This window comes from Diadema antillarum, unplaced genomic scaffold (assembly GCF_040938485.1).
Source record: "Diadema antillarum isolate AM-2024a unplaced genomic scaffold, OU_Dant_1.0 scf00000160, whole genome shotgun sequence".
Taxonomy (NCBI): Eukaryota; Metazoa; Echinodermata; class Echinoidea; order Diadematoida; family Diadematidae; genus Diadema; species Diadema antillarum.
In genome coordinates, this window is record NW_027271049.1 from 851,332 (window position 1) to 868,144 (window position 16,813).

Genomic DNA, 16,813 nt, shown 5'->3' on the forward strand with positions numbered 1-16,813 from the left:
CTACTTCAACACAGTGCACATCACATATTAGAAAACAAAAATAACACCAAGTTAGGCTTTTATTTATCTTGTAGTTAATAAACAAGTTGTTACACATTAAAAAACTATAAATTATGTAAAGGCAACCTGTTTAGCATTCGTTTGGAAATGATAACATAAAAAACAGATATGACAATATAGCTATATTACACATAATATACAAATATGAGATATTATGAAATATTATGTCAAAAAAAAATTAGGTATCAGTAAGGGTGCAACTCTTTCCATAACATTGTGCAATTAATAGTACCATGAAAATGAATATGATAATATTCAGAAAACTGTTACGCCCAAGTTCATCTGCCAAGCTTTCCTGGCAGATATTCATGAGAAGAAAGGTACATATTTTCTAGTCTCGTTATTCCATTGTACTATTATTTCATTCACACTGAGAAGCATATTAAACAGAGATTAGGGATTAATAAGAGTATAACTGCAAAATCTTGGCCATCACACAATGTTAATTTCAGACCCTGAAATAAAAACACGAGTGTGCAGCACCACCATTACTGTGTATAAAATCACCCTGAACAGGTATCAGGTGCAGTTTGTGTGAGTGGTTGGAAGGGATGTTAATTATCACAGACCACACAGATATACATGAACTCAGATATGTTGTGATATATATAAAGAGAGTAAACAAGCAAGATAAAATATTCACAGTGCATTGTTTACTTACTGGCAGCTGCCTTCTATGTATGTACCTACATGCGATATAGTGGAAAGATTTGAAGTAAAATTTTTCTGTTTCTGATATATAGAGGGTCACACATGTTCGTTAACCCTTCCTGCGCCAGGGACTTTGAATAGTGTGTACAATATGCTATGGGGTTTTCTGTGTATCAATCAATACTCACAGCACACAAAGGGGTTAAGAACTACATGCACATTGTATAGCTTTAAACGAGCTGCCACGTTTCCCTGATTCTGGGAGTCTCCCTGAAAATTCACCTATCTCTTTGACAAAGTATAGTGTGACAGCTTCCCTGAGTTTTAGCCTTTAGACACAAATGTAACACAAGTTTGGGGATCTCCCTGAAAAAAAAATCTGGAATCTCCCTGATTAATAGATGTACAGGCTTGTATAAATGTTAACAGCCCTAGCTGCTAGATGACGCATGGCATTTAATTCAGCATTTTCCCCATCTCCACTTGCTGGTGGTGTTAAAGCTATCAAAATTCTCCTTTCATGCTATTATTTGCTTTTGATTCATCTGACTATGACTGCAAGCCTGACATAATAAAATTTCAGGATACACATCAATGCTGTCACCAGGACGAGTGAGTATTATATATTACAGTGATGGGACACAAGCAGAGAAGTCGTATTTCATCTCAGAAATATGGTTCACAGGAGGTGATTGCAGCCAATTGCATATAAATATGAGAACAAACAACATTTTATTAAACACTTTCATATAAATTTCAAATAAAGATTCTTCAACAGCATGCAAACACTATCAAACAGGGCAAACCATTTCATTCAAAACTCAACAACAAGCCAAGACAAGAGTTCTCAAAAATCTTAGATTGAATGCAATATCTTAGAAATTAGTGTATACATCTGTTTATAGTGTTCAAGTCAATACATCACTAAACAAATAAAAAAAAATATCAAATAAAGTAAAAAAATGTTTCACCAAAAAAATAAAAATAAAATGTGATCTTCTCAACTATTCCCACTACCTATTGAGCAAGTGATGTAGAGAGTTGAAGAGGTATGGCATGGAAACTACAAGGCTCTACATGCAATGATTGAAAGTCAGCATGTACTATTGAAAAACACTTGGTATAAAGTACAATATTTAGCAAACAGTGCGTCACAAAGTCTAATTACAAGCCAAATGAGAGACAATTGTTCTCATATCAAAAGGGTCCACAAAACTTATGAAATAATCTGTGATGATTTTTTTCTTTCCCATTTTTATTGAGGCAAACCATATCACATTTTAACTACAGAGCTTCAAATGCAGTTGCTGAGGGTACATCATTTTACAATGTCTTCGAGCTCTGCAGCCCTCCTTAAAAAACAACTAAAACCTTTTTAATAATTTGCTGTCTGTTGTTCATATAAAACAAGGAAAAGTAGAAATTACACGGTGCGTAAAATATGTCCCCGCCGGAAGTAGCATTTAGTAGCAAAATGTACAATATCGGTAAAAAATCAAGGTCAAAGGTCAAAGAAGTCAAAGGTCAAAATTCTGTGTAGAAGTTTTGAAGCCCTCACCTAGTGCCATCACAAAAAGCAAACGGAATCGAAATCGGGTTAGAAATGGCAAAGGAGTAGCATTTTGTAGCGAATGTACAATATAGGTCAAAAATCAAGGTCAAAGGTCAAAGAAGTCAAAGGTCAAAATTCTGTGTAGAAGTGTTAGCCCTCACCGAGTGCCATCACATAAAGAAAACGGAAATGAAATTGGGTTAGAAATGGCAAAGGAGTAGCATTTTGTAGCAAAATGTACAATGCAGGTCAAAAATCAAGGTCAAAGGTCAAAGAAGTCAAAGGTCAAAATTCTGTGTAGAAGTTTTGAAGCCCTCACCTAGTGCCATCACATAAAGCAAACGGAATCGAAATCGGGTTAGAAATGGCGAAGGAGTAGCATTTTGTAGCAAAATGTACAATATAGGTCAAAAATCAAGGTCAAAGGTCAAAGAAGTCAAAGGTCAAAATTCTGTGTACAAGTTTTGAAGCCCTCACCTAGTGCCATCACATAAAGCAAACGGAATCGAAATCGGGTTAGAAATGGCGAAGGAGTAGCATTTTGTAGCCAATGTACAATATAGGTCAAAAATCAAGGTCAAAGGTCAAAGAAGTCAAAGGTCAAAATTCTGTGTAGAAGTTTTGAAGCCCTCACCTAGTGCCATCATATAAAGCAAACGGAATCAAAATCGGGTTAGAAATGGCGAAGGAGTAGCATTTTGAAGCAAAATGTACAATATAGGTCAAAGGTCAAGGTCAAAGGTCACAACTGAAATTCTGTGTAAAGTTTCAAAGCTCCCATGTAGTGCTATCATATAAAGCAAACAGAATCAAAATTGGCTCATAAATGACAGAGAAGTAGCAAATTGAACATTTTGATCACACACGGACGCACAGACAGACGGACGGACAGACAGACGGACGGACGGACACACGGACACACACACGTACGGAGCCCGTTTCATAGTCCCCTGCTCGAACTCGTTCGGCGGGGACAAAAACCTGTAAATTCATACAGTATATAATACAACATGTGATTTGCACATATTTATAAAATTTCAATGTGACTTTGAGCTTGATCTTCTTCCTGCTTTACAATACTTGAGTTTCAAATAGACTAAAATACTGAAATCATTTGTAGCATGGCGCGCATGTAGCTCCATGCGTGTAGCAGAAAACAGATTAACCAGATGCTCTTCTTATTGGTTATGTAAAGTTGTCTCTGTAAGACATACTGCAAGGATTTCAAATTACTTGTAAATGCGATAAAATGGAAAAAAGGACAAATCTTATTACATAACATGGCTTCCACACAGTTTTGTCTTTCCCCTCCTTAAAACCTTACCTCAAACAGGTAAATAATGAGTCAAGTTTAAAATGAAAACATATATCTGTCCCTTCTGTAACTTTGGTCTGCCCTTTTGAAATATATGCCAGCGGTAAATTTCCCTGCAAACGAAATCTGCCATGGAAACACTGACCGACACTGAAGTGTATCATCTTGAGTTAAATGTACTCACCCATCAGGCCGGGTCTCCGACGCGGCTTGGCGCCCGGGTTGTAGGCAGCAAGAAGTGAGGCGTTCTGGTTGCGGCTGTACTGGAGCAGCATGACGTCCGCAGCGAGGACCAGTATGCACACCAGGATCAGGTAGAAGAGGCCCCGCACGACGCTGGGAGCTTGGTGGTCGACGATGCGGGCCATCCGCAAGAACCGAGCCATCGTTATGTCGCTGGTCCCACTGAATTCCTCTTCTGATACAAAATGGTCAATTGCTGAGACTGAACAAAGGGTACTCAAATAGCACAAATGTTCTCTCTTCTGTATTAGAAACAAGGAAAAGTAGAAATTACGCGGTGCGTAATATATGTCCCCGCCGGAAGTAGCATTTTGTAGCAAAATGTGCAATATAGGTAAAAAATCAAGGTCAAAGGTCAAAGAAGTCAAAGGTCAAAATTCTGTGTAGAAGTTTTGAAGCCCTCACCTAGTGCCATCACATAAAGCAAACGGAATCGAAATCGGGTTAGAAATGGCGAAGGAGTAGCATATTAAAGCCAATGTACAATACAGGTCAAAAATCAAGGTCAAAGGTCAAAGAAGGCAAAGGTCAAAATTCTGTGTAAAGTTTTGAAGCCCTCACCTAGTGCCATCACATAAAGCAAACGGAATCGAAATCGGGTTAGAAATGGCGAAGGAGTAGCATTTTGTAGCCAATGTACAATACAGGTCAAAAATCAAGGTCAAAGGTCAAATAAGGCAAAGGTCAAAATTCTGTGTAGAAGTTTTGAAGCCCTCACCTAGTGCCATCACATAAAGCAAACGGAATCGAAATCGGGTTAGAAATGGCGAAGGAGTAGCATTTTGTAGCAAAATGTACAATATAGGTCAAAAATCAAGGTCAAAGGTCAAAGAAGGCAAAGGTCAAAATTCTGTGTAGAAGTTTTGAAGCCCTCACCTAGTGCCATCACATAAAGCAAACGGAATCGAAATCGGGTTAGAAATGGCGAAGGAGTAGCATTTTGTAGCAAAATGTACAATATAGGTCAAAAATCAAGGTCAAAGGTCAAAGAAGGCAAAGGTCAAAATTCTGTGTAGAAGTTTTGAAGCCCTCACCTAGTGCCATCACATAAAGCAAACGGAATCGAAATCGGGTTAGAAATGGCGAAGGAGTAGCATTTTGTAGCAAAATGTACAATATAGGTCAAAAATCAAGGTCAAAGGTCAAAGAAGTCAAAGGTCAAAATTCTGTGTAGAAGTTTTGAAGCCCTCACCTAGTGCCATCATATAAAGCAAACGGAATCGAAATCAGGTTAGAAATGGCGAAGGAGTAGCATTTTGTAGCAAAATGTACAATATAGGTCAAAGGTCAAGGTCAAAGGTCACGACTGAAATTCTGTGTAGAAGTTTTAAAGCTCCCATGTAGTGCTATCATATAAAGCAAACAGAATCAAAATTGGCTCATAAATGACAGAGAAGTAGCAAATTGAAGATTTTGATCACACACGGACGCACACACGGACACACGGACGGACGGACGGACGGACGGACGGACACACACACCTACGGAGCCCGTTTCATAGTCCCCTGCTCGAACTCGTTCGGCGGGGACAAATAAAGTTAATGTGTATAATATCATAAAATCCAACATTCCAGAAACTTTAAACTGTAGTTTCAGTGAAATGAATGACAAAAACATAAATTAGTATTTTATGTCATTATATTACCACAAAGTTTGTTTTTAAAACTATTTGTCCATGTAATATTTCATACTGTCACACAGGACAGCTGAGAATAGCGGTTTCAGCATTCTTGCATTTTCATCAAGTGTGCGTTTGATCTGTATTATTTCTTCAATTTTCCTCAATTTGCTTCTCATCAAAACTATCACACAAGCAAAGAAACAAAGCCTACCATCTACATTACAATAGCACACATGAAAATTTGGCAGGCTTTACTTTCCTGCCAGTGTGATTGTTTTGAATAATGAAAAGGAAACATAAGGAAATTTGAGGAAATGACATGCTGTACTTCTTTTCATTCAAGAGTTATTTTTATGCCTCCGCAACGAAGTGGCCGGAGGCATTATGTTTTCGGGTCGTCCGTCCGTCCGTCCGTACGTCCGTCCGTCCCGTTTTGTTTTTGTCGATATCTCAAGAACCGTGTGGTGGTTTTACATCAAACTTGGTATGAGGGTATATCCTTGGGGGATAATACTTTGTGTGGATTTTAGGGTCGCAGGGTCAAAGGTCAAAGGTCACAGGTTATTTTTTGAAAAAAAATTGAAATTCCATGTTTTTCTCCATATCTCGCAAATGGTTAAAGGTATCTTCATGGAACTTAGTATATATGCTTGTACTGATGGGCAGTGATTATCTAGGGAAGTTGGGGGTCATGGGTCAAAGGTCAGGGGGTCAAAGGTCGAGGTTAACTCCTCAAAATATCACTACTTTCCTTAAAATGCAATATGCCTGAAGGTTTTTTTTTTTTTAAACTTGATGTATGGCTTGTATTACCCAATATATATTTTTGGGGAAGTTTCTTGCCAAAAGGTCAAAGGTCAAAAGGTCAAAGGTCAAGTGAAAGTGCTAAATTGCACTTTTTCCTCCATATCTTGAAAGTAACTCAAGGTATGTATCATCATGAAACTTACATATTTATGCATGTTCAACTTAACAGTGATTCTCTTTGGAACTGTGAGGTCAAAGGTCAAAGGCCAGGTTTAGATAATGCTATTTTCCCATTTGATACTGAAATTATACTTTTTCTCAATACCTTGAAAATTACTCAATGCATAAACTAAATATAAAAGGGTCAAAAGTCAAGTAAAAATCATCAGTTCCCCAAATACCTGCACTCTGACATTTTAATCATTCATCCAATTGAACCTAGTTCTAGGAAAGTGAACATTCAGCACATTTGTGTCAAACCTGTCATTTTAATATTTTGCCAATTGTGTGAAACTGACATCACACATTGTCAAGACATGGTACTATAGACCTATTAGGAGAACCATGCATTATGGCGGAGGCATATCAGTAGCCGTAGCGATATATCTAGTTCATTATATATTGATCAATCTAAAATATCTGAAAAAAGGAGAAATAGAAGCCAACATAAATTTACTTTATGCCTTTTGCCATGAGTGCAGACAATGATACACAAACATGATTCATTGACAGCACAGTGTGTTCCCCCCCCCCAAAAAAAAAAATTACAATAAACCGGATTTCTGCATCAATAACTTCCAATATGATTAAACTATCTGCATGCTGTTTCAGGGTCTTACAATATAATATCTTTATAGCTATATTTTGTAGAAAACCCCATTCAATTTCGTTAAGTGGTCACAGAGAAATGTGGATCGTTGTAAAGCGAGTCATGGGTCTGATTCTTCCAAATTATAGCACTTGGATGCTCTTGGAACTGCATATTAATGTATGAACACAATGGACAGACCTTGGAGGGAAGGGATTCCTGATATGCTCTACGAAAATCCTCATTTCTCTTGACCACTGAAGCAAATCGAATGCTCAAGGTTTTCTGTAAAATGTGGGTACTAAGTTATAGTTTCACACCCTGAAAGTGCTATGTATATTTGGATTGATTCACTATTTTGAAAGTTATTGGTGTGGAGGGTCCCATTGTAATTTTTTCTGAGACATACAGTAGAGTGCATTTAGATGCATTGTATTTCCTCTTTTCAAGATTCATAGAAAAAGAATTTGTACTTGATGGCACTCTTACCTTGCTGTCAGAATGACCTCAATAAAAATCCACTCCAGAAAAATTGCTATCACTGGGCCAGTCAGCAATCCAGCTTCATACTCACAGCATGAAGTCAGTCAGCCTCCTACACAAGAAGTAAATGGTACATTATACAATGTAAAAGCAATTATTGCTACACATACACCAGGTGTAAATGGCATAAGTCATGTATGACTGTCTAAAGGCAAAATACACATACACCAAGTGCAAATGGCACAAGTCTTGTATGGAGGCACACTAAACCACATGTATACGTATGTTATAAATGATTCAAAATAAATGCAGAAATATTACACACACACCAGAGCAAATTATGCTTGTAGAGAAATAGAAAGCTAATTTCACATACAATTTACATGTACCGTACATGTCACATGGACATGCTGTGCATCAACATCTATTTCCATCTACAGTAGTAAAGTAGACCTAGTAAACGGAACAAGCCATGCATGTATACTGCTCATTTTAAAGTAGGCCCACATCAAGTGATAAATTATGATCATGGGTCGTAGAGAACAGCTTCAGGAATCTTGAACGGTGAAGACACCGATCCTTAATGAGTTTCCAATGAGTTTCGTACGCTGAATGCATTTTCATACTCCCCCATGATGGATCGTCCTGGATTGAGGAACCAGCGTGCCAGTCTAGCGTGAATGATGATCATACCAGAGACACAACAAGAGTTTGAAAGACAAGTGTGCATTGTCCTATAGGTAATTTCAGCATGAATAGCATGACACTTGCAATATGTCTCTCTCCATCTCATCTCTTCTCTCACAGCTGCTCTCACTACATGTATCTCTCATATGACCAGCATCTCTCTTGCGGAAATCGCTTTCTCCTCGCCTTCGGCTAGTTGATGGCATCTTCCCTCAACAAGAAGAAAACATGCTAAATTGAAACATTCCCCATAATATCAACTGTAATATACAGTGTAAATTGGCCTAACTTTAACAAGTTTGGAATAGGCAATGGAAATTAAACCTACCCTGCACACTTGACTAGAATGGGCTAGAATGGTCCAGCCATGTGCTATACTCCAAATAAAAGGTGGTCTCTAAAACGTTGACTAGATCTTTTCTCAATGGCCAAGTTTGACCGACTATGCTCTACAGTACCACCAGCTCCAGTCTCTCCACTCCCTTGGGTTTCTTTCTCAAACAGGAATTTCATCTTGCTGATTCAGTCATTTTCCACACGTGCCTACACACGCACACACACATGCATGCAATAACCAAGACATGATTACTGTTTTTGGCTTTTCCAAATAACCACTAAAGCCACCTGTGGAAAGAGTAGTATGTGTTTCTAAGCAGTCAGTGCATCACATTCCTATCAACAAGACACCAACTGATCACAAGATGAAATGGAGAAGTCACGCGAGAGAAGAGGGAGAGGGAGAGATGGGGGGGGGGGGGTTAGGGATGGAGAGAGGAACTAGGAGGAAACTGGGGAGAGATTGGGAGGTAGACGACTGAAAAGTGCATTGCTTTGTTTGTTTTGCTCCGTTTCTTCTTTGGCCATCGCGCCTGGACGGATCGCTGCAAGAGTGACGCGGATCAAGACGCCCGACTTTCCAGGAGGCAGCCAGAAACTGGAGCAAAAGGAAAGATCACTAATCCAGGTCTGAGAGGCAGCTCTCTCCTTCCATAATGGCAAAATGTGGGTCTAGCCTGCACTGCATCCTTTTTGGACAACTGGATGCATCCTTTACATCTGTTCCCTTTTCTTCTGTTCTTGAAGTGTCTTAGTATCATTCCATGCCATACACATAACACAGAGTCTTCAGCTGATGAGAAATATAAATTATATAATTATTATTCAGATATAAGCACTATAACGAGAGGATTTTTTTTTCTATTTTATTTGGTTGGTGGAGGAGTCAACTCAGATAAGCACTGACTGCATAATACTGTGACATTTTCCCATTGCATGCTGATATGAAGCTATCTCTGCTATTTAAAAGTTTACATTTTGTGCATCAGTAGCAGACTTATCATTTGGAGACACAATCTGTGATGCAGAAAGAGTTGAATATTGCATTGAACATTGACATTTGACACTTTTAGAATAAAGCAACCATTTCCAACTCAACCTTTGTCAGTCACACCTTACTACATATACAAAGTATGCATTATGTTTTTAAACTTGGCTCAGCTAATCTGTGGTAGAGGTTGCAGAGAATTGTCAGCTGCCCACCAACGGATCCTCCCTACATGTCAGGGATCTTTGAGGCATCCCTGGTACTTAGGAATAATTCCAAATGTCTGGGAATTTGGGGGAGAGGTGAGAATCTACGCCCCAGACAGCCTGCCCTCTGGGAAATCAGACTGTTTGCAGAACATTGCACTTGACAACGCAGCCTAACGAGGGAGACATTGCCATGCTCTGAAACACACAAAACAAAAACAGAAGTCATTCTAGTCTAGTATTCAGAACCCCTTCGGCAAGCAAGCACTCTACAATTTTACCTCGTCAATGCATCGTCATTGTATCTTACCAGGCCAATCACATCACTCAGCAGGGTAAATGGCAAGTTTTATCGAATCGTCTTTTTTATCATGGGAAGTAGGATCCAATGACATACCACCAACACATAGTTGACCATAAAGACAAACACTATCATGGCTAAAAACAATGATGCTTAAGCAGGAGATAAGAGAAGGTTTGAGACCCCTTTCAGATAGGATAACTTACAGTAAATCAAATGCACATGGGTGAACTCATGAGGTGCCAGTCAAACTTTGCAGGGTGAGGCAAATGCATGAAAACAGACTGTCAGACCCTGTTTACAGTGCGTGGCCGGGCTCGGCTGCAGCCGCAGCCAGCCTCAATTGCGCGGCCGAGCCTCGCAATTTTGACCGTTTACACTGCTGGGCTCGGCCATGCTTTTAATTCAAACCTTTCAATATTTTGTCGTAGTGGCGCTCTGCTTGTAAACAAACGCAATTTGGTTTTGTCTAGTTTTCAGACCCTTTGCCAAATGAATTCCGTGGCGACGAAGTCACCGTTCGGGCAAAGATCTTTGCCGAAGGAAAAAAAATCCTTTGCAGGACAAAACCACCTTAAACTATACTAGCTTTCGACGTTGAGGGGGTTAATATCCTAAACAGCGAAATAGTACAGGCAGAGGGCTTGGAAGCCTGACTAAAATTGGTCGCGCATTTGGCTCAGTTTACGTTTACACTGAGAAAAGGCCGGGCTCGGCCGTGGCTCGGCCATGGCCGAGACCACCTCCAGAGCGAGGCCAAATGCGAGGCCAATTTTGGCCTCGCATTTGGCCTTTTGCGCCTTTACACTGAAGCAGGGCAGGGCCGAGCCGCGGCCGAGCCTCACACTGTAAACGGGGTCTTAGTTTGTGGCATTCACTGATCTTCACGGATAGTGCTAATGTACAGTTCATCCTATGGATAGAAACTCTGCAAGAGAAAATTATCTTACTCTGCCTAATAGCAGCTCCTGATTCAGTGAGCGTTGATTCAATGGGAGACTCCCTTCTTCAAGGGATAGTACAGTTTTGGTTGAGATGAGAATTAGGCTTTTCAATTTTTGCAAGATACCAAGAAAACACTTATGATATAGTACAGAGCCTACCATTTTAAGAGGAATTCAAAGTTTATTTGATGAAAATCGGGTTTGGAATAACTGAAACATCCAAAAACAAAGTAAAACAAAGCGATCATTACAAAGTGTGGATCCCACACTTTACTAGAATCATTCTTTTTTGGATATCTCAGCCATTTCAAAACCAATTTTTATCAAATAAACATTGAATTCCTCATAATATTGCATGCTCTTTCATATTTCATATTAGATTTCTCTCTATCTCACCTAAAAATGTTACAAACCGGAAATTAGATCTCAACCACAACTGTACGATCCCTTTAACCTGTTGAAGCGAGTCCCGGGTACACTTGGGCAGGTGTCTATAGGAAATGCATGCTGTAACAAAATCAGCCCATCCTCAAAAGGGTTAAAAAGCTTCCCCACTGAATGGTATTTACACTAGAATGACTTCATATTCAAATTCATAAAAATTGAGATGTTTTCATTGCAACTGATTGACAAATTGCCCTGATGTAGGGCAATTTGTCAATCAGTTGTAATGACTTCATATTGTATATAATGCACGTCCAAGTGGCAAATAGGTACAAATACTTGATAACCATGCAAATCAAAAAGACATGGCTCACATGGCTGCTGATGCCAACAAATTCACATTTTCAGGTGCATTGTTGATACCAAAGCTCATCATTTCTCAGCCTGAAAGGTAGCTTGCGAAATTAATTCCCTGATTTCAAGAAGCAAAATTTTGCCTTATCTACTCAAAAGGAGTAAGACGGACAACTATCTAGCAAAGTCAGTCTGAAAGTGGTATTTCAGTCACTGACAATTTGCATGAATTTTTACTCTGTAAAAAACAAACAAACAAACAAACAAACAAAAAAACCCTAAAAAAATGTCCCAAAGGTGTTCTAATATTCACATCTTGATCACTTGCCCTGATCAATGTGTCTCTTGCATGGAATTTCTGTAATAGTTTGTTTGCACATGACATACATGGAACATGACAAATTTCTCACTTCTACTGATAATGCATTATGAAGATTACATGAAGCCCCTTGCATCTGATAGTTTCGCAGTTTTGAACATGGTTTCTACGTGCCAAAACATGATTTGTATGCCTATTCTTCCTGATCGACACAGATCTGCAAGTTGTCTTTTAAAGGGACTGTACAGTTTTGGTTGAGGTGAGGATTTAGCTTTTAGCGTTTTGCGAGATATTCAGAAACCACTCTATGAGATGTCAAAGAGCATGCAATTCCAAGGGGAATCAAAAGTTTATTTGATGAAAATAGGTTTTGAAATGGCTGAGATATCCAAAAACAAGGTGAAACAAAGAGATCCTAATAAAAGACGTGGCCTGTCGCCTTTTATTATCATCATCACTTTTTTTGATATCTCAGCCATTTGAAAACCAATTTTCATCAAATAAACGTTGAATCCTTCTTAAAATTACATGCTCTTTCATATTTCATAAGAGGTTTCTCATTACCTCACTTAGGAATGTTATAAACCTGAATCCACACCTCAACCAGTACTGTACAGTCCCTTTAATGGTCTCTGTTTCTAGAAAATCCATTTTTGCATGTCACCACACTGACAATCATCCATGGGTAAGCGGGCTGCCAGACATTCTGCTGTCAGATGAGTGCCAGGGTGGACGATGATAGGGATGTTGATTGTAAAGAAAAAAAAAAGTGACAGGTTGAATAAAGGGGCATTTACATTGCATTGCCACTGTAAATCCAGGTTTTATTTGTTTTTTACATTTTATTTATTTTTTCATATTATATACAAATATTATATATTTATATACATAGTAATTGTAATATTTTATGTATTTAAACACTTGAAATCATATTGCCAGCCTTGAAGACCCATTAAATAACATCTGCAACTCATTAGCTTTCAAAATATACAATAAAGAATATGGTTCATTGTCCATGCTAATGAAAGAATTCGTACAATAACTAGAGATGCTCCATGAGCTTATGAGGATCAATGTAATTGGCAAGCTAAATTTTAGCTTGCCAATTAGCTTGTCAATCCCCTTTAAAAAGGGACTGCCATTCCCTGTGCCACATGTCAAGTCTTTTCCCAAAAAAAAAAAAATAATAATAAAAGGGGGGGTCACACAGCACTTGTCCTGTCAATTTGCTGGCCACTCAGCAATGCTGACAAGCACTTCAGCAGGCCTACATTGAGGTGAGTATTCTCTCTCCATCAAACCCAATGAGATGTGGCTTGACTGGATGGAGAAATATTAGAACATATGAGATAGGGAAGTACTAAAGAAAATATAATGACTATTTTGCATATTTTTGGTTAAAATCATAATGAAAGAGCACTTGGCTGTCTTCTTTCAGAAAAGCCATGGGAATAATATTACCCTGAATAGAATAACAAGTAAAAGGAATGTGAACTTTTCATTAAAAATACATTTTGTGGAATTCCTTATTCAAATATCCTTGTCCTACTGTGACATCACAATTTGTTGTAGTCTTCTTATCCAACAAGTGCGGAACCTAAACTTTATAAATTCATAAATTTACAGCAGATTATCCAATTTTCTACACAAACATTAGGCCTATATCTTTCTGCATTCAGTCAATCCATACAATTTGTGTTGCAGATGTGCACATCTATTCTCAGTCCTATTAAAATTCAGAGCAGATATTGCCTGTTTTGAAATGTGAGCAGTTCTCTGCACAACTCACATAATGCAACCAAAGTACTGTACTGTACAAAATGTCACAGCAACAAGCTTGGGGGGGGGGGGGGGGGGGTGTTTGGTAGGCTAAAACTATGATTATTTGCATGGAAATATATTAGCCTTTATTTTTCTTTTTTTATAAACCCCTTTCCTGAAATTCTATTAGCTTTGATGCCTGCAGCCTAATTAGGGCAATGTGACTAGAAACATTTCCTGTTTTTGTTTGTTTGTTTGTTTTTTTGCTCTTTTTTTTTTTGGTGTGAGGTAGTGGAAGGGTAACATTGAATGCAAATATCAAGTAATTGTATCAAATTCTAGCACACATCCCATTATTTCATATTTTATAGACTTACTGTTTACCTGCAAAGTTCAACTTCATAATGTACAAATGTATCAACCTGCTCTAAAAAATTGAGATTACACCTTCACACATTGAAATTCTAAAATCCGTTGAAGAAGTATTACAGCATGTTGCTACTGAGCCAAGTCTACATGTTTATCAATTTCCAGTCCATTCCAATTGCTCTCTCTGGACTCTGAACTCAAACATACAAGAAATGGGGTCTAGTCCTTTGTTTCAATCTAAACAAGTGCTTCACACAACATTCTACATTGCCAAGTCCACTCTTTCCCTTCAACTGTAAACATTGGTCCCCCTGTAAGGTCTGCATAAGGAATTTGTATTGTTACCACTGCTGATTGCTAAACTGTAGCATAGCACCTGTTGCATGCATGACGTGTGGATTCCTGTATTTCTGGTTACACAAAGTTTTGACAATTACCCATTACTGACACACATTTTGCTTGACAATGTCTAAATTGCTCTACTGGCAAATATATAAACTTCACTCAGCAGCACTGTTTTTGTTTAATATTATTATAAAAGTGATTGTAACTCCAATATGCAATGTGCAAGCAATGGCTTTCAAAGCAATTTGATGGTTGGCTGAAAACAATTGCACATCACTGCCAAAGAGTCCTTGTTCCTCCAGTCAAATGGAAATTACCACAATTTGGCACAATGAACTTATCAATTCCAATCGTTTTTCTTTCTTCAACATTACTGAGGCGCTCATCTGTATTAAAAGAAAAAAAAAATGGAGAGACAATCATCATTCCGCCTGAAAAATTGTGTACCAGTGTAGTCAAATGTCCAATATGAAAATAAAACATAAAATATATATAGGTAGGCCACCATTTTGTACAAGTATGGAGGGACCTACTCAAAAGAAGTATCAGTATGACACTATTTCATTGGATCTAAACATCATACATTGTACCTGTTCAATAAAGAAGTGATAAATAGGCAAACATGTTGTAATGACTACCATATGATCCTTTCAGTCCTGTTGACAACGATGACACAGCAAGTCAATAGGATTTTAGCCTGGTGAGCCTGAAAGGGCTTGTACAATTCAAAGGACAATTCTGGACCAGAAGTATGGTTTTTAAGAAAAGACAAACAATTTACAAGCTTAACAATGAAATCTTTTTATCAAAATCTGATTGAAAATATGGAAATTTTGCATATATATACATGTATGCTAAGATTCACTATTTAAATTTTTGCAAAATAACAGTTCTCAAACATTTGATATGATGTAAATACAAATAAGTGAGGTGATGATGTCATCGCTTCACAATCTTTAATCGATCATCAACAAAAAACCTGCTGAAAATTCAATTCTGCCAAAGCAGTTGAAGATACAAAGCTATTTACAGCTGAAAAAAACTTCAAAATAAGTTAAGGAACAGTCAAATATATTACGATTTAAGACTGGGCATAATTGCATTTGAACAAAAAAATAACAAGAAATTAACAAATTTAACACACAGTGTATGTACAAACTTTATGGCAAGTTGTGAGGCAATGGCCTTAATATCAACTCACTCATTTGTATATAATCCACTGTTCAGGATTTGTTTTGAGCAAATAACTTAAGGTAAACTTATTCAAACCTCTATTTCATATTTCAACTTGTACAAAACAGCATACAAGATCGACCTCAAACTTCACAGTAATATATAACTGCACTTGCAAAACACATTGACTCACCCATAAAACATGAAGACGTAAGTTTCAGTCTACAAGTTCAGCACTACTGCCATGTGATACCCTGCTTCCTTTGAGTAAGCTGGACGTCCTGTTTGGTCAAAATTTTGCCTACAGTCCAGAGGAATGTACATGATCAAAGAATGTAAAAGGTGCTAGCACAAATCCTGCCCATCCTGAAAAGAGGTCCTATCCAGAGTTTCATAGCATGATTTACATGAAATCAGGGCTCTGCCGCGCCGGACTACAAAAATCACCAGCTGCACGTACACATTTGCCTGGTCCTGTGCACCGGAGCTCAGTGTGCAATACCCAACACTCCAAATCCAATGCGCACCCCCTTCCACACAGGATGCATAATATCAGTTGCCAGGCATTCCCAAAGGTGACTCACCCTGATACATCTTACCACAGTGTATAAACATTAACAGTCTACACTGCTTTTCAGTTCAAATTTACAGTTGGGGTTACAGGGTTTGATTAACAAAAGGCACTGGAATGCACATTTCCCTAGACTAAGCAGAACTTAATTTCGTATCAAAGCAATTACCCCCCCCCCCCCCCCCCCCCAAATACTGGTTAGTGATAAGGTTAGAGTAAAGATTAGGATAAGGTTAGGGTTAGATTTTGGGTTCGGGTTAGGATTACGTTCAGGATTAGGATTATTTACAAATATGTAGGATTATAGTAAGGGTCAGGGGAAGGGTCAGGGGTAATTGCCAGGGATTAATTGCCCTAGACCCCTTTAATTTACATGTTTCCATGTGCAAATTATTACTAATATGAAAAACAAAATATGTCATAGGAAAACCTGCAAATTATGCTCTGTCTAGGGGCAGCTGGATTCTGATGTCTTTTGTTAATCAATATCTTAGCAATGATTGACAGATCTTAATGTCATTGGCATAATAGTGGATTGGAAGTTTTTTGTGAGTGTGTGGATTTACATGTACATGTAACTTTATCCAAGTAATCT

General features: G+C 38.2%; 1 protein-coding gene across 2 annotated transcripts in view; it reads right to left on the reverse strand.

The window, feature by feature from the left end:
* Positions 1–16,002, reverse strand: part of LOC139722191 (CMP-N-acetylneuraminate-beta-1,4-galactoside alpha-2,3-sialyltransferase-like) — a 29,130-nt gene extending 13,128 nt beyond the window's left edge. For both annotated transcript variants that reach the window (XM_071633507.1, XM_071633506.1), the window contains exons 1-3: positions 15,841–16,002; positions 7,487–7,592; positions 3,763–3,996 (exon numbers count right to left, since the gene is read on the reverse strand). In XM_071633507.1, the coding sequence (XP_071489608.1) occupies positions 3,763–3,964 (202 nt within the window). In that variant the 5' untranslated portion in view covers positions 3,965–3,996; positions 7,487–7,592; positions 15,841–16,002. The remainder of the gene's footprint in view (positions 1–3,762; positions 3,997–7,486; positions 7,593–15,840) is intronic.
* Between the last annotated feature and the right edge of the window lie 811 nt (positions 16,003–16,813).